The 19,186-nt window shown below is 33.8% G+C and overlaps 1 protein-coding gene and 1 long non-coding RNA gene across 3 annotated transcripts in view; one reads left to right on the plus strand and one right to left on the minus strand.

Moving 5' to 3' along the window:
- Nucleotides 1-19,186, plus strand: part of LOC108969758 — a 107,059-nt gene that overhangs the window by 6,734 nt on the left and 81,139 nt on the right. The gene's annotated exons all lie outside the window — the stretch shown is intronic.
- The window catches only part of LOC108969757 (cyclic AMP response element-binding protein A), a gene marked incomplete at its 5' end in the record, with an annotated part of 71,158 nt that continues 52,005 nt past the window's right edge, over nt 34-19,186 (minus strand). The window contains 6 exon segments of one of the 2 annotated variants that reach the window (XM_018934671.1): nt 34-1,125; nt 1,727-1,870; nt 1,941-2,125; nt 2,204-2,420; nt 2,493-3,298; nt 7,560-7,773. In XM_018934671.1, the coding sequence (XP_018790216.1) occupies nt 928-1,125; nt 1,727-1,870; nt 1,941-2,125; nt 2,204-2,420; nt 2,493-3,298; nt 7,560-7,773 (1,764 nt within the window). In that variant the 3' untranslated portion in view covers nt 34-927. 2 annotated transcript variants of the gene reach the window in all.

A 19,186-nucleotide genomic window follows, 5' to 3' on the forward strand; every position in this document is an offset into this window, starting at 1 on the left:
AATATTCATATAATTAATTTATAAAACGTTTAGTTAAAATAGTGGAATGTAGCTAATTTCTGTTAACATTCATTATTTACAAATTATTTAAAATATATGTATGTGTATGTAATTGTTATAAAACTTGGACTTGCACTATACTACTAGATGGATTTCGAAATTGGCATGGACTGTGTGGCTGGACTTTTTCTCTATACACGTAATTAAACCATATAATGCCAATTATATGCATGCAATAAGTAGAGCACTTTAAGTGGCTTATATTATATAATGGTACTTTGTAGTATGTATGTGTAATATATAAGCATTTGTTATATTAAATGTTGTATTAAGTAAGTTTTTTGGTCAAAATTCGTTTTCATGTAAATATAGTATTGATCTACAATACGAAATGCACATTGATTAATTTATTTTATTTATTTATACTTTTATAATACAGCAATTATTTGTATATGTATACTTATATAAAATCTGTTTACAGCCTGTCCAGCCCGTTCACTTACATAATAAATACATGTAAATATTTCTACTTTTAATATACAATAACTGTTATGTATAAAAATGCTGCATACATTTAAATATATTCTCATAATAAAAAGCAAGTACATATATACTTATATATATATTACATAAAAAATGCTACCTTCAAACAGTGTAAATATCTCACAAAATATGTAAACTACCACTACTAGAAATTCTAACTGAAAAACGCACACACTTACGCGCCTAACATTTAATTTTATAGAAAAAATAAAAAAAAACTTCTCTTATTTACCATTTCTGCAACATTTTTAGCAACTTCTTAGTTAGCTGCAGCGTAAAAAATTCATTTCCTTGTCAGCGGCGCAGAAAAAGCGTAGAATTTTTTGCGAAAATATTTCCGTTTTGTATTCCAAGCGCCTGCTCTCTCGCTCCCTTTATAGCCGCTTAAGCGTTCTTCTTGCTGTTCTGTTTGTTCAGCATCGCTTGCAATTTGTGCAATTGACTTAGAAGATTGGCGTTCGTGTGCTCCAGCGCGTCGCAACGTTTCCGCTGCTCATTATTCTCATTGACAAGTATTTCCACGCGACGCTCTAATTGATCCATATATTCCTTCTTTTTGCGCCGACTCTCTTGTGCAGAAATCTGAAATGTAGTGAGTTAACTGCGTTATTGGATTGTTAAATGCAGAACCTAAGAGATATTGACTTTATTATGTTTCACAATGAGATTACAGAGCAATCGGCTATCGTTAAACTCGTATTACATAGAACATATAAAATATATTTCCTGCAGTGAGTCTCCGCATGCCATTACTCAACCTCTCCCTGTGGTCCGAACACGTCGAAACTGCTCGTTTCTTGAGCCTATCGTTTTAAATTCTGCTGTTTTATTGTTACCAAACAAGATAAGCCTAAAAAAATGAACTCTCAAAGAATTTCTCCCTAGAAACTAATGTTGCTAAAGCGAATAACATTTTAGTAGCAGTTCAACGATAGTAATTTCGAACTCAAGTCACTCCAACGACATAACGCCTTTTCCAAGAGCATTGAACTAAAAGGCTATTTACTAATTAAAATAGCACAGAATACAAAAAAAAAAAAAAAGCTGAGAGATCTTGTTCCTAAAATTCCCTGTAAAACTTATTAATTTTTTTAACACATTCCTTGCGGAAATAAGTTGTATCGGGCTTTAAAAGTTTGTCCAAGGGTTTCCCTATCTAAATTATGGATTACTTTTAGCTCACCTTATTTTTGATTTTTCTTCGTATCTTCTTGAGTGACTTCTCCTCAGCTTTGGTAAGTGGTAGCTTCTGCGGGATTGGATAACCTTCGGCTTGTAGCGTGCGCTTCTCTTCTTCGGTTAGGATTAGCACGCCAGTTGAACCTTTCTGTTTAGCATACAAAGGAATGAATGTATTAGTATTATACCTAAAAATCAATTATAACCGCACAACTTACCGGCTGCGAGCTGATCAGCGGGGTATGTATCGGCTGACGTGTGGAACCGCTGGTACCGCCCGATGCATGTCTGCCGGCTGCATGCAGTGACGATGTCGATGACGAGGCGGATGATGGCGATGACGAGCTGCTGCTACTGGCACTACGGCGCACATTCGCGGCGTGCAAGGCTACGGGGGTAATGACTGCAGGGTTGGCCACAGATATAGAAACTGAAGTGTTGGGCGAAAGTGGTGAGAGTAAATGTTCCGGTGTTAAATTACCTTCGGAATCACCATCACTCGATGAGCAGGAGGGTGGCGTCAATGGCAGACCATATTGACCGTTATGCTTGACAGTGGTACCAACACCATTGTAGCTAGACTCCGACTTAATATTCAATTTGGGCATTACAATGTTTTGACCATTATTGACGGATGTTGCGAGTTGTTGCGCTTTGAGTAAGCTCTGTGAGGCGGGTGTGAGTTGCAGGCAACCGTTCTGGTAGTGTGTATATGAAATTTAAATATTAGCAACATTTTTCTTGATAGCAAATAGTGCTTCGGTACTGACCTTGTGCTCAAAAACGAGATCGGAGTTAGTGCGCGCGGTTAGCTTTGAGATTTTTGCCATTGTTATGCATTCCGGCGAATTAGGGCTGGGCGGGCAACTGGAATCCGGTGACATGGGCTCATCCTTGATGGCCGACTCATCGATTTCGATGTCCGAACAGATGTCCGGCGAAGAGCTACCTTCGCGTGCTGTTGACGGCGTACGACAGCTGCTCGTTTCGAAAACTGTGCTCACCGCCGTGGCCTGAGGTAGGTACTGTTGGAGATGTGACTGTTGCTGCACTTGTTGTGTAGCGGCGGGTTTGCTAAGTGTAATTGTAGTGGTGTTGCTGCCACCATAACCGGAACTACAGCTGCTGCTGCTGGTGCCACTGGACGTTTCAGCGGTGCGCAGATTGAATGTCATCGGTGCGGTGGTGTTGATCTTGCTGAGGCTTGCATAGATGCCGGCATGTGTGTAGCGTAATGGCAACGCAGTAGCAGATTGGCGGGTAGTGGTGCTCGCAGTGAGTATACCACTGCCGCTTGCGGTGCTGGCGGGTATGCTCAGTGTGCTACTTATTGTGGGTGTGCTGGAGGTAGCGGCGGTGGTGAGCAATGTGTTTGTTGGTAACTTGCTGGAGCAGCTGGTTGTGTTATTGCTGTGCTCTAGTGTAGCTAATTCCATGGGCGCATCATCACAGTCCACCGATATGGCCAAGCACTTGGGGTCAACACTGTTGGTAATGTCTACATCGTGCCGTGAGCGTGCTGTGTTGCTGGTTGCGGTTTTCAGCGAAATTGCGGGATAGCATTCGTCTTCCATGTCTTTTATTGTGGTGGGGGTGAACCGGAAAGAGAACGAATAGAAGACAATGATATTTTACTTAATCTTTCAGTGTCAGTCTATTTTATTCGAGTGCAAATTGTATTTACTTAATGAGGCCACTGAACTTGGAATGTTGTCAGTCTATATTATTAATGGTGGTTTTAAGTCATTAACAAGCTATGCAATGAACTTTCAATGGATTTTTGTTTTGGTACAAATTTTCACTTAATGCATTATTGCTGATTGGATGTACCGTATTTGTCTGATTACTTTGATTCTCTATACTTTTCGGTTGTTAGCTGTCAAGTTGTATGGAGGGGGATGGTTTGGACAACAAATTTATGATAAACTCTTAGTATTTTTTCGAGTTTTAGGGGCCTTATGACTCAGTATATATGCTTTTTAGGGACCACAACGCACGGACGTTCTAAGCTGTGGAAGTGCGTTCATTTTAGGGTCGACGTCGTAGCCTAAGAAAACTTTGATATTTTTTTCTAACGTCATATAAAGTACAATTTTGCATGTTTTGCTGTTGTTTTTCTGGTTCATATAATTTAAAAATAGTTGTTGTAAATTAATATTTTACTTATTAAGTATGTAACGTTCAAACTGTTTTTATAGAAGCCGCTTGTTGATTTTGTAGAAATTTATAGAAACGCTTCAGCAATTTTTGGCAGATTTCTTAGCAAAATATGTTTACTTAATTTATTTTTGTAATTATTATTGTTGTTGTAGTTGTAGTTTTTTGCAATTATTTCAATATTTAACGTACGAAAATTTATAGATACCTGTTTAAAAAAATATATATAGCAATATAGATATATACTGTGCAATAATTAAATTTTGGGCACTTCAAAAGCAACCAACGCCTGTTGGTATGCTTCATTGTTGGACGTATATGGTCAAAAACTAATTCAAACCTTTCTTTAAGGCTGTATGTGGATATTAATTTTACGCTATCTTCTATTCGTAAAGCTAATAATAATGCTTTTTACAACATGTATACAGTATATACAAAAAATTAATAATAATTAAAAATACGAAAAGACTTTTTCGACTACCCAATATTATACGCCCTTTTAGATATAGTCCATAGACATATGCTTTAGTGTTATAGAAAAAAACAAATAACCGCTACAAGCCTATGAGCCGCCAAAAGAAATTTAGTGTTGAATGCGAAAAACTATTGTTCCATGCATTTGTGTAAATAATTATTTAATTATAATTAACTGAAAAATATCCAAAAACATTCGTAATCGAATTTATGTATGAAATGCTGTTATGCTCACGAAAAGTGTGCTTCTGCAGAGGCCATGGTAACCGACATTGAAATATTGTTTATAAAAGTCCAACTGTCATGTGCTTATTAAATATTCCTTCATTAAAAATAACAAGTAATATTTATTCTTTAGCCTCACCAACAGCTCAGTGTAATTTTATGCGCTCAAACGTAGATTAACGTCAACGAAATTTATTTTCAAAAGGAAAAAAAAATAGTTGGCATTATTGAAAAACTCTGAGCGCAAAATAATATTTCAGATACACAAAGAGATAGTGTTTCGGTATTAAAAACTGTGTTATTTCCACACATGAGTGACAGCTATTACCTAAGTTATTATTTTTTTAATGCAGCTGTTTATACAATTTTACACACAAACAAATAAACATATTACATGTATGTGTACATTAAAAAATTGACACAATTGTATATTTGTTTGCAACAAAATGCGCTTGGAGGGCAACAAATTTTAATATTTGCTTCAAAGACCATTTTCATATAACAAAAAATATTATTATTTAAACAAATGTCGCTTTGCTATTTCGAACTTATTTTTTTCGTCAATGCACACTGAGAGAAAATACTGCATTTATGTTAACAGCACCTCGCTGTGCATTGACAGCACCACTGTTGACTGTCAGTTAGTAACTCTTTTAAAAAAATTAACAGCGTTATGGCTGTTTTTTTAATAAATTTGTTTCTGTTAATGTGATTCTTTTTTTTTGATATTGGAAAATATTTTTCTGTGATTCTAAGTTGATGTTTCAAAGTAGTCTGATAAGAAAATGTATTGAAATCTTAGCTAGTATAATTTTGGAAATTGTTTTTTACAACCTTAAGTGATTCGTTGAAATTTCAAAAACAGCTTAAAATAAATTCTATCCTTATAATTTATATACCTTTCAAATCCGAAAAATCCAAAAGCTCTGCTATGCAATGAAAGCTCAATAAAAGCTCAGTAGTTTTACTTTTAAGTATCTGAAAGTTCTTTACTTTTGCTTCTCATATACAATATAATTGATTTCAAATGTCAATCATTATATTTCATTACATAATATGCAGTCTACTATCTAGCTTCGATAAGCCCTATGTTTAAAACTGAAAACTATATATGTATATATTTTAAAATACTTGTTTTTATCATTGACAATTTTCATAGCCCCTTTTACGCTACACAAAACTCATACAGTTCCAAATTTAACTAAGTACATCACAGACATCTTGTGACAACCTTCATGTGTGAGTGGTGGCAGCATGTTGTGCATTTAAGAGATAATTTCTACAAAGGTTAACAGAACAGCAAAAGCTTTTGTGATTTCCGAGAAAAATACCTTACATACCTAGATAAGGTATGACCAAATTGCAAGGCCGTTCTCGATATCGATACCGCTTCCGTGACAATCGGGTATGTGTAACCGGTACTGACCCGGATTTTTATTCTATTATGGGTAGTCAAAAATAAAATGTAAAATGAAAGGAGTGATTTCCATCGCTACAACAACAACAACAATAGGCGGTATTGATGCGACTACTCGGTAATCATTTTACAAAGCCATTAGGCATTATGTAATTCTAGCGCCACTTTGGCACGTGCTGCAGCATAAAGTATAATAATTTTTACAAACAACAAAAAAACTTAATATTTTTATGCCATACTATTTCCAGACGAACTGTGCCGCAATTAACCACATTCAAACTAATTCGTTACCGATAATTTGCCGCTTTTTAGTTTCGCCACAAAAATATTAATTTTGCGTTTTACACAAATTGTTACAGTTTCAGTTTTTTTAAGTTTTTTTTTTATCGGTTTTGTGTCAGTTTGTTTTTCAAGTGCTGTTTTGTTGTTGTGTATCTGTTGTGTGCGTGTGGGTATCTGTTTTGTTTTTATCGAACGAAATGGAAATTTTAAATTATGTGCGGAAAATGGGAGAACTCATTTGTCACGATACTCGTGTAGTTGCATGTGTTTTCGTTACAATTACTAGGCAGTTAATGAGTAGTGCTGACTTGATTGAAATATTGCTTAGGTAATGGAGTTGTTGTCAGTTTTTTGTTGCTTTATTTTTACTTATTGCCAACACTGTTGAGTTGACGACAATGTGCAAAATAAAAACATTAAAAATTATACTTTTTTAGGTTAAAGTACGACAGACACGCTTTGCCACAAATCCATGCAAATAAGTGCACAGTAACTCTACACGCTTCTACTGTAAAAAATTCTCTTAGATAAAAAAAAATATTAAATTATTGCTAAAAATATATAATTAATTATTAATTAATTTTTTTGGCAATACCCACTTACATATGTAAAATCTGGTAAATAATACAAATTTATAGCTCCAAAATCGTAATAAAATAATTTAAAAAAATTTAATTTCCAAATTTTTTTAAAAATTGTGCAACAGATTTCGAAATATTATACATAAGTATAATTTAAATATCTAAAATAAAAAAAAAATCGATTTTATTCATTAAAAAAAATTTCGAATTCATTAGCTCGAAAACTCACATTAAAATTGATAACTTCTAGCAATTAATTAGCTAGTAATGAACTTTTAAGTAAAAATCTCCAAAAACGGTATTAAATAGATACATAGTTCACATAACGCCTAAATATAGGCAATATTTTCTTTTAAGTATAAAAACTTAAAAAAGGGTCACAGCGCCTAAATGTAGGCAATATTTTCTATAGTAATAGATAATACTAGTTTACAGTAATTTGTTACTGATCTCATCTAAGGCTGTTTCTTGCTAATTTGAACTTACAGTAACTTTTACGGAAGACCAGATTTCTATCAGAATCAAATTAATTAAAATATCTAAACAAAAAATCTCATTAAACTTGAAATATTGCTTTTCTTTTACAAAAGTTGACTGCTCAGTAGTCCAGTTGCATTTAAATTGAGTGTCAATTAACCTTAACTCACACCTTCGCCTTTTTTTACACACGACTTCTTATTCAACACCAATATAATACTCACCATCCATTTTCGTCTGCAGGCTATGTGGTGAGTCAGGCAATGAATCGCCATCACTATTTAAACTATATGAGTGTTCCGATTTAATTGGCTGCAAATTGAATAGCGCATCCGACATGAGTTTATCATTTAGTATCATAACAGCCGGATCCTTCATATCACGTTCCATGAACCAATCATGTAGATCCGAATCTGTGGAGATTTTTAGAGATTCCGTCTAAAAAGAAATGGAGAAAAAAAACGAAAATTATTTTATTAGTGGGGAAGTCCTTTGCAAACAAACTCAATTGTTTTCTATAATATGATAATGCAACAAATCAGGTGTAAATAAAAGAATTCATATGGTGGCTATCAGCAATTGCATCTAAGCTATTGGGTAATTCAAGATAAGTCTTTTTTATAGGCAGTTAATGCCAAATAACTTATTGTATTTGCTTGCTGACTATTGTGGGAAATCGAAAATTACTTTAAATTAAATATTTACGTATTACTTGTTGGCGCTTCATGCACTTGGTAGATACCAAGTGTTGTGAGCATTGATTTATTTTGTTTTCCTATTCGTACTGTGCTTTGCAAACCTTTTTCTGTTTATTTTTCATATACTTAAGTAAAATGTTTGTAAATATCTACATTTGGTTTATATGATTTTACGAAAAAATTATCTTATCAGCATTTCATAGTTATTTGACATGCTAGGAAAATTACTTTAGCATATGACAGCCAGACACCCACACACACATGTGCACCTTGTAACACACACTGTAAATATGATTGGCACTTCTGTTACATTGCCATGTTTTGTGTTTAATATTTTGTGCCGTTCTGTAACTACATACATGTGTGTGTGTGTATGTTTGTGTTTGACTTTTCTTATGTTAACACTCGCTCTTCTTCACTTCAGCCTTCAATGTGAAAGTGATAATTTACCACTCTTACTCCTTATCTGGCTGCTATTTTAAGGCACGTGTTATGTAGTTCGTCGCGAGCTCGCTGATAGCGCTTGCTCGTAAGTATGCACAATGTGCATACAATGTAGATATGCAGTCTGCCATTAGCAATATTTCAATCATAGCAAATACAAAACAAATTTAACTATACTACATTTTTGTTCAAATGTTTCTCACTTTTTAGGTGTTTTTTGTTTTGTTGTTGTTTCGTGTTTTGGTTTCTGTTTCCACTTTGCCGTTAATTACTTTCTTAAATGGCACTTGTGGTTTGGTATTAATGACGGAATATGTAAAATGAGGGCAGTCTATATATTTAAAATATATTTCGATCTCAATTTTAGCATACGTCCTTTTATATTGGACCACTTCAGCATATAGCTGCCGTGCAAACTGGCCGCTCTTAAGAAAGTCCTGGCATGGAAAAGTTTTTTATTTGCCAAAATATCTTTACAAAATTTGACTTAGTGATTGTCCAAGGTCAAATAAAAGATGTGAAAAAACACTTTGTTCGAACTGGACTACTATAAAGCTGCCACATACTTATATAGCGCTAACTGGCAGCCAGCTTTCCGCGAAGTCATCTCGTGACATTCAAATCACATCACATCGCGGCGCGAGAGTCACCTAAACTCACCTCAGCACTGGCCAGGCACGGTGCCTGCATTTCTTTTATAGCGCTAGCTGGCAGCCAGCCTCCCCTGAGGTCACCTCTTAACTTGAAAATCAAATCAATTCACGTCGTGTGAGTTACCTGAGCACTAGCCAGAGCCAGGTCAGCTGCCAACTAGCTATATTCCTATAGTAAGTGCCCCTAACTCTTTACTTGTCTACTAATATATAAAGTCAATGTTTTGAACTTACTTTAAAACCTCGCTATTTTAACTATGTAACAATTTCTTCCAACCAAAGTCACACATAACTGTAAATATTTGTATTTTTTGAGCGGCTTGAGTTATGCGCATACCATTGACCTTGAAATGCTGCAAGTGCAGTTATATTATGTCTTACTTTTATTACCTTATTTACCTTACGCACATRTGTATGTATATGTGCTCATGTATATATGTAAACATACATACGYSACTTTTCAATATTTATTTAACAGTTTCTCACAATTTTGATTGACAAGCACTCAAAAATCGAATTTAAATAAATAAATCACAAAGTCTGAGAGATAAGAGAAATGACGAAGATACAGTTATATACTGTACTACTATATGTATGAATAAAACAACTTCCGTATATCGGCATTTGAAATCGCATGAATGAAACGCGCTGGTATATGTGTAATGGAAAGGTTAATAAGACAGGCGTCGATTTAATAACTTAATTATATTAAAATTCATATACACATATTATATATATGTGTATAAGCAACTACATYCGGCAAAAAGTCTGGTGTTTTTTAAATCAATCTTTTTTGTTGCTCTTTCTCATATTCGCCGGTGATAAGATCTTTAGCTACAGCAATTGCTGAATAATCATATTAGATGTAACTTATTGTTGAATAAAATAAAATTAAAAAATATATACGAAACCCACAAAAAACACGTAAATATGATTTTTTTTTCTTTCAATAATTGTTATAATTTTGCTTTGAAACAAAAGGTAACCGTGTGCAAATTTACATTTGTTATTGCATGTTGTTGTTTTGTATATATATTAATTCACTTTTACTGATTGCTCTGTACATACAAATATATATAAATTTTAATTTTCTAGTGGCCTAGACATTGCGCTGATTTCATATTTTCATGCTGATAAGCGCTTACACTTTTAGCTTTTATTTTATTTAGTGACAACTTTTGTGGTTCTGCTATTATTTTAAGTTGTTCCACTGCCAAACGCGACACCTGTTTGCAAAAGTTCGCTCTATGATGTGATTTTACTTTGGTCCTATCAGTTCATTTCTTAATGGTATTGCGCTGTTGCAGTCAAYCTTATCAATTATTTCATTTGTAGTGAAAGTTTTTCAAGAAAAGTGGCTGTGCCGATTAGTTTCCTCAAACAAATTTTAGATAAAAAGTAAWTTTTTTTTGTTGAAAATTACGTCAAGGTTGCAATTAGTGGCGACACAGCTCTAGTTACAGGAAATAATACTTAAAGCTGAGTGAGATAGTTCACTCACGGGTCTATTACAAAAGAACGTGAAGTGAACTAGCTCACATAGAGCTTTCCTTTTTTCTTAAGTGAGCTGTAAAAAATTGCTCAAAATTTTTGTTGTGACATTGCTAATCGCATAGCTGTCCGTTTGTATATTTCCCAATTTTAGTATATTTTTAGGTTTTGGGTAGTTATGTAACTTATCGGTAATTGTTCATTGGTTTTTTGGATTTTTTTATGTTCTTTGTCAACCACTTACCGCTTCTTAGAAAATAGTGAAAATACTTTATACTATATTTTCTAATTTCAGATTTTTTTTAGGTTTTGGGTAGTTGTCAAACTGATCGATAATCGTTTGATCAATTTAGTTAAAAAAAATACTTCTTTACCAAACTCTCACCGGTCCTTAGAAGTCACTAAAGCAGTTGTTTAACTATATAAACAATATAGGTCTCTAAATTCCTCATCATCAATTTCTCCGCTCTTGCTGTTTGAGCTCTTTTCTCCTTAAGAAAATTAATGGCATATGAAAGCTATCGAATGCATGAAATTATAACTGGTATCTCTTTAAATTAGTATAACATCTCTATATTCAAGTTGCATTCGGCTGCATCGTATATTTCATCTATACCAGTTGCTTGATCGATTTGCCATATTTTTATACCTATCTAGCGAAATACCTCGCTTCTTGAATACTATTTATTTTTGTCTCTTAAAATAAATTGCATATGAAAACTGTCGAATTTAATGCAAGAAATTATAACCGATGTCTTCGAAAAGTAGTCTAACCTCTCTATATTTATTCAGCTGTACCAGTACATTTGATTTAAACCAGTTTCTCGTTCCATTTGCCATATTTTTATGCCAAAACATAGTAAGTTTCTCTCTTAAAAGAAGTTACATATCAATGCTTTCGGCTTTAATACAGAAAATTATAAATAATATTTCTTCAAAATACTATAACCTCTTTATGCGCTATCTAACTATGCCAATTGGTTGTAACTATTGAAATAATTTGTTTCCTAAATCCAATTAAGTGCAATTCATAGCATTGTCTAAGTAAAGCTATTTATACATATATACCAAATATAAGTATATTCAATAATCAAATACACCTCTTAGTTCAAGAGCACGCGTATCGCTTGCTCGATTTGTAAAGTCAAGATCGCGAGTACTCAAAACTGATATTTTAGGGAATTCCTGGTAAATAAATAATATCTTATCTTTAATAAGTTTCATTATTTACTTCGAGATTCGACGTAAATTAAACAAATAAGTAATAAAATTATCGTCTTCTGACGTAAATTTAAGCCAAAATATGAATGAGAAGTGTTTAAGTAATGTCGAATTTTCTAGAATTGAAATAAAATAATTTAATTTTCTAATTTGAAAAAAAGAATGCTTAAGAGCCTGCTTTAGAAGCTTAAAAAAATCCAGTTTTTTTTCTTAAATCTCTTTATAACTAATCTAAGACTATGTCCCCAAAGTTATAGATGAGAATTCGATATATTTTTAAGTTAGAAGGGAAATGGTCAAAGAGCGTCTAGCAGACATATTAGCGCTTGGGCAGAAAGCGAAAACTTTGACGCGCGATTTCTCGGTTTTTTATGTTTATGATTTTTCTCTATTTGACAAAAATCACTTTTATCAATTTTTAAAAATTTTTTAAAATTTTACACTTTTTTTTAGAATTCTGTTAGTTTAGCAAGAAGATAAATGATTAAAAAATATGAATCTTTTTGAATTTTTTGTTTCCGATTGTAATAGCGACCTGCATCCATTCTGCCCGCCGTCCGACAAATGCACATGTGAGATGCATCGCAAAATTGCTTCCCAAGGGCAGAATATCAAAGATTTCGTATCCAAAAAATTTGTGAATGATGTTTAAAAATATAGCTATAAACCCTAGAAATTTCGTTTTAATTAATTATATCCTTCCTTCCCAAAAAAATTCTCAAAAAAATCGATTTTTTTAAGCTTCAGCCTAAGCAGGCTCCTCCTACTTAAATTTTGGAATTATACAAATTACGGTAAATTTTCTGATAGGTTTCGGTTAGTTTGTTTAATTACGAAGATAAACTGTCATCCTTTCAATACGAAAATGCTGGAGTCCAGTTTTTTTTAAATTCTTTAAGCTGAGATTTCAAATTTCTTAAAAGCTTGATATATTATTTCATTGCCATACACCTGGTAAACGGTTATATGATTTTGATTATGTGCTCCAAATACTTGAAAGATAATGTTTGTATATATAGTATAAACAAAACCAATTTGCTTATGCGGCATGCAAATAAAATTGCACACAGTCTTCACTTGCATTTTCTGCAGCTTTTTCCAATCATTTATTTAAATTTTTTCTTTAGAAAATTACAAAGACAAACACATACTAAGCATTCATAACATGCCATTTGCGTTTGTACAGCGAAAGGTGTGTTCTGGTTTTGCCAAAAATGCCTTTCGCAAATGCATATACAGTAGTGACCACCGCCTGCACGCAGCCAGGCAAATTAACAGCCACACAAACACGTACATACTCACACACACCAACGCAGTGTTTCAATTATGGTAAACAGTTTATTTACATTTCGAAAGTTGTTCTTTTGCGTTCGGTTCGCATTTTTTCACACTCAACCATGAACGATTGGTCATTGTTGCCGTTGCTGGTTGTGGGTGTGTTAGTGTTATGCGTCATACACATACACACACGCGGTTTATTATGCTTTGGTCTTTTTTGCAAATACCCTCCATACTAAATTGCTGCTTTGATTTCATAATTTATTTTAGTTCCTCTATTTTCTCCCGAAATTCCTTTCTCCGCTAGTAGCTAAACACAACCTCTGCTCTACCACCACCAACGCAATTTCTACTGAAGTTATGCGTTCTTMAGTATTTATGCAAATTTTGTTTTCGCACAATTGTTTGCCGCTTACCGGTCAATTTGGAATCGGTTTTTGGTACGCACCCAGGTGACTAATTGGCCAATGGCCCGCATGGGCTTATTATAGCGGCATATGGGAGAAATGTTGCGACGCAGCAARTATTGAGGTTACTGATTTTTAAATATGCATGGAATTTTCCTGCACAATAACCCAAATAACTATATAGAAACATATGCATATGTGTTATATATATGTAGGTATAATGTAAATACTAAAAGCATATGCATACATACTTACATTCATATATGATGTATGTAGTATGTATATCAGTGAGTTTTATTTTCTGTTTCATGCGAGTGAGCGAGGTTATAATGTTATTAATACCTGCTCTTATTTAATTAAAAATATTTAAAAAAATATATTTTTTTGGGGATTTTCTTATAAAATGGTGTGTTAAGTTAGTAAAGTAAAATAGTAAAGTAAAGTTAAGTTAAATTCAGTTAAGTTAAGTTAAGTTAAGCTAACTTAAGTTAAATTAAGTTACGTTAAGTTAAGTTAGATTAAATTAAGTGAAGTTACGTTAAGTTAAGCTTATTTTAGTTCACAGTGCACAGCATTGTAAAAAGACCGTAGTTACTAGTATGAATGCGCGCCGTGTCCGTAAGCTAATGGATGTATGATATATGATGTTAGCCATTTCTTCAACAGCAGAATCGTTACAAAAACAGTCTGAGAAAATTCGGTAACTTTACATTAATTTTTCCTGTAGCTTTCCGACTTTATTTTGACGGTTTGGCTTTGCCTAGTAAATATTGATCCCTCTTGTACTTTTATATAAAGACATATTTGCAGCATAAATATATTTAATTTTTTTAATCTAAAATAATTTTAAATCTACTGTCCGCCTGTTGCCAAGCACGCTGCCGTTATTCACCTACTCGTGCTCTTAAATACGAACGTTGACTTGTCTCCTACATGCGCTGCATGCATTRTATTAATATATTAAGATTTGCCGGTTTGTAGCTTGTTCAATACAAATAAATGCACACAGCTACTGTTGTTGTATATTTTTTCCATTTTTAAGTGCTGATAACTCTGATAACACACAAAGTTGCACTTGCGCCGATTTCATGCAATTCGGCATTAAAAGTCAGCCAGCAAGCGATAGCGTGTGCAAAGCAAGCAATTTAAATTATTTATTTATTTTTTCTTTATTAAAATGTATCACACTTTTGTTGGAACACCATTATAGCTTTTTTTTGCTTTTTGGCTTGCAACCTAATTCGCTTTAGAGAAGTTTCTATCAAGCCTAGATGTAGGTGCGAATGCGAGCGTAAGCGCTATCTGCACAAATTATGCGGCAACGAAGCGTAAATAAAATATGTAGTTAAAAATAATATTATAAAAAATGTGAGAAACACGAAAACGTAGTTATAGACATACATATATATATATATATTTATATTGTACTTAAGCATTTGCTGGTATGTGCGTCTATATGTGCATATATATAATACTTTGGTTAGTTAGCGGCGGCTGCGCAGCGKTTCAACGAACCCTTTTTACGAGTTGGCAATTTACACACGCATACACGCCCCTAGGCAACTATATGTATGTATGTGTGTGAGTCCGTTTTGGCCATGTTACGAAAATGACAGCAAAGCATATGCGGATAATCAGAATAACAAAAAATTTTCGAGGAATTATCAGTAAGAATGCTTACTAAGCTGTTAGTAAATGAATTTCATTGTCCACAAAAGAAAAATAAAAAGAAAGAAAGCAATAAAAAGCCATTAAARCGAAGCTTAAAGCTGTAATGCTGAAAGCATAGCCAGATACCTGAAATAAAAAACAAAAAAGTGTAAATAAACGAAGAAAAATGAAAGGACGCTCATAATGCGTGTAGCAAATCTTAAAATTTTCTGACTCTCATCTTTCGCTTTTCGAACATAACCTCAGCGTATAGGATGTTCAATAATTAAAGCTCTGTATAAAGAATTGAGAGTGGCTGTAAGGTGTTTTACTGGTTAATTTCGGCTCAAGTAAAATGGTTCAAGTAAATCAATAGGTGATAATAGATAGTTTTGTCAGTAAAAATATGGCTGCCAAGACCTCTAATAGTACTTAGACAGTTTTCGTGAAGATCATCAAGCAGATCACTACTTTTGTTGTTCCTTGTGATAAGCTTATGATCATACAGCTTATCGCCTTCAGCAATAAACACAGATTTTAATTTTAGGTGTTCGCAACATATTGATGATCTGATGATCTTACAGCTGATCGCTACAACAGTAGTGGATAGAGCTTTCGATGTTTTTTTCTTCCCAATTGATGATCCGACGATTCTACAGCTGATCGCCTTAATACTTAGTAGCAGACACTGATTTTAGTCTTATTTTGTTGCTTCCAGTGGTGATCTTAATCTATCAATGGAATTTTTTTGCGCTCAAGTGTGCATGAAGTTATTAACTTAGGACTCTTCTTCCGCAACACTCAATTTTTAACGATGAAGATGGAATATGCTTAAAAGTAATATGGAGATCGATGAAGGCCTTAACTAAAAAACTGAGTAATGGTTCTAAATTAGATATTGGAAYGTGAATCCATCCATCATAATAAAACGATTTCTATAGAGAGCTCGGTGACTCTATCTTTATTATAAATTCCTATATAATCAAAAATTTAAAAAAGCTGGTGTCTAGTTTTTGAAAATTCTTCAAGCTCAAATTTCTAATTTCTTAATAGTCATTAGGCTTTTCTTTTATTATATATCGCCTGGCAAATGGTAAATGCGTGACTCACGCAAATCAAGCATTGAGTTCCGGCAGCAGAATGGAGCGCCACAATAAGATCACTTCATTAAAGGAATTTATTGAAATTTTTATTTGTTTGTATATTTAGAAATTACCAAAATTTTAACGAAAMATCTTTCAATCCTTTACCACACACCTGCATACATTTAATGCACACACACATACATCAGATTAGATCATTTTTGAAATGAAATAACTTCGTCTCTATGTATGAGTCCAAACCAGCTTTCATTATATACTATATCACATATTGGTAGCATTAAGTATGCATAATGTGGCGATTAGTTAATTCCACCGACTATATTATTTGTTGTTCTTGAGTATTTGAATTTTTTTTTTGGCGTATAGCTTTGAACTTCTTCGTTTTCTCCTTATTATATTTGCATATACAYAGTTAGGTATTGCCTTAGTGAATGGATAAAAAGGTTGACCAACAAAAGTTGAAAGGTAAACTGGCTTGCAGGTAGCCGGCTTACCGGCCATGATATGCCACTGAAGTGTGACTGGCTGCTGCCGTCTCAAAGCCTTTTCACGTTTATTTTTTTCTTATTGTTGTTGTTTGTGCTTTTTCGATTTTTCTATAGCACATTGCTGCAGGTGCCGCACTTTYGGCGCTCGCTGCGCCACCTGAGCCGTTTGCTTAATACAACCCGCTTACTAAATGATCTTCAATATTCTATGTACAAGGCGAAGATCGCCAACCAAAACTTGTTGTATATATTTGCACAGCTTAGCATCTGTATGCTATGTATGTTTGCCTGTTGGCATGTGAGTATGTGTATTCTTTGCGCGCTGCCTGCTTCCTCTTTGATCACATGAGGGATCGTGATTTCAAGTTTGTTGTTAAACACAACTGACCGTTCATTTGTTTGTACATTTATCTCGCTGTCCGTCCGTCCAACCATTGAAGCATTCCTACATTTCCCGGGCGCAACGCAACTGCGGATGCCGCTCTCGGTACTATTGGTGGTCGACGCGACGATTTATGGTAAAAGCCGCTGTTCATATTTATCTCACAACCATAAAGAGCATATGAGTTTAATGTTGTTTTTGTTGTCGCCGCATTACGGTGTGTGTAACAGGTGAATAACCTTTTTGCCATTTTCGTGTTTATTATTTATTTGTATTTACGTTAATGATGAGCGCATCCCAAATACAACAATAACAACAGAAACATACCAGTCACGATACATGGTATATGAAAACGCAATCGGTTCGGGTCCGAWCAGGACCCCTAATCGATCGGTTTACCAGAAAATTTGTTATGCTCATCKGCAGGTATTGTGCGAAATGGTATATTTATAGTATTTACGCTGTCATTAATGGAATTTCATTACATAGCGGTTTATACATACATACTTATATGTATATGTGGGTTCATTTTGTTTGGTGATTTGTTAAATTTCGTTAATCTCCTAATTATTGGGGAAGGACTAAAGTGTCTATATTGAAAGCTTAGAGGGTGAGTTCGGTCTAGGTTTTTCAAAGAAATCGCAATGTAAAAACCTGAAATATATACCCTCTTTTTAAGTTTTTAGAATGCGATTTCTTTGAAAAACCTAGACGAACTCACCTCCTACATAAGTTTGCCCCGCAAAAAGTCGTTTTGGAGATATCGAACTGAAATTTGTTCACTTAGAGAAACTACTTTTTTGAGAAAATATCCGATATCGGACCAGTATAAGATATAGCTTCCCCGCAAACTGATCGAACAAAATCAAGTTCTTGTATGGAAAACTTTTTTATTTGTCAAAATATCTTCAGAAAATTTGACACAGATTAAAGTCAAAAGCAATGCTATAATATCTGAACAAATTATTTAAATCGGATCACTATAGCTATAGCTGCAATACAAACTGACCGACCAAAATAGTGTTTTAGTATGGAAARCCTTTTCAATTTACTAGATATCTTCACAAAACTAGGCACAGATTATTATTGTAGGCAAACAAAACAATTTCTGAAGAAAGTTTTGAGAACGGATTATCATATCTTATATGTAGCTGTCATACAAACTGAACGTTCAAAAAGAAGTTGTTCTATGGAAAACTTTTGCATTTGATAAGTCATTTATCCATAAATAATTTCACACAGCATTTTGAACAAAACAAAGTTATAAACTTCGAACAAATTATACAGATCGGACCACTATAACATATAGTTGTCATATAAAGTGATCTATCAAAATCAAGGTATTGTATGGGAAACTTTTTCATTGATAAGATGTTTATCTAAAATTTTTACAAGGCTTTTTCTTTAATACAAGGCTATAATCTCCGAACAAATTGTTCAGATCGGGCCACTATATGTATAATATAGCCGCCATACAAACTGACCTTTTTTATTTGGCAAGCTATATTCAATATAAGCAATATTAGTTCAGCTTCCGTACCATTAATATTAACTATTGTATAGCAGMAGCATTTATACCAATTTTATTGTACAATATAAAAAAAGGGTTATAAAAACCACAGCCAACTTCCTCATACCTACATAATATTTTCATAATTATTTTTACCAACGCTTCACTGAACAATTTTATAACTATACCAGCAATATGTATTACGAGCGCTTACCCTAACGTCTCACCTATCCTCACCTTTGCCTGCGCATAGCCTGCAAAGCACCCAACATTTCCATACCAATACCATACAACAATACAATCTCATTCCTCCACTCAAGCACAGCTTGCCTTAACCATTTCTCATAGCCACTTTTGTCGCTCCTTTTCAGATGACTTACTTGGCTTTTCCCACCGTTAAGCTGTGTGCTTGTCTTTCTACTTCTTTTGACACAAATAATTTTTGACGCTTTCTGCTTGAATGCTTAGTTGCTTGGCAGGTTGCTGGAATGTGCTTAACTTATTTACATAAAATTGTATGCATATT

The sequence above is a fragment of the Bactrocera latifrons genome, unplaced genomic scaffold, assembly GCF_001853355.1.
Source record: "Bactrocera latifrons isolate USDA-ARS-PBARC rearing strain unplaced genomic scaffold, ASM185335v1 scaffold_264, whole genome shotgun sequence".
NCBI classification, from domain to species: domain Eukaryota; kingdom Metazoa; phylum Arthropoda; class Insecta; order Diptera; family Tephritidae; genus Bactrocera; species Bactrocera latifrons.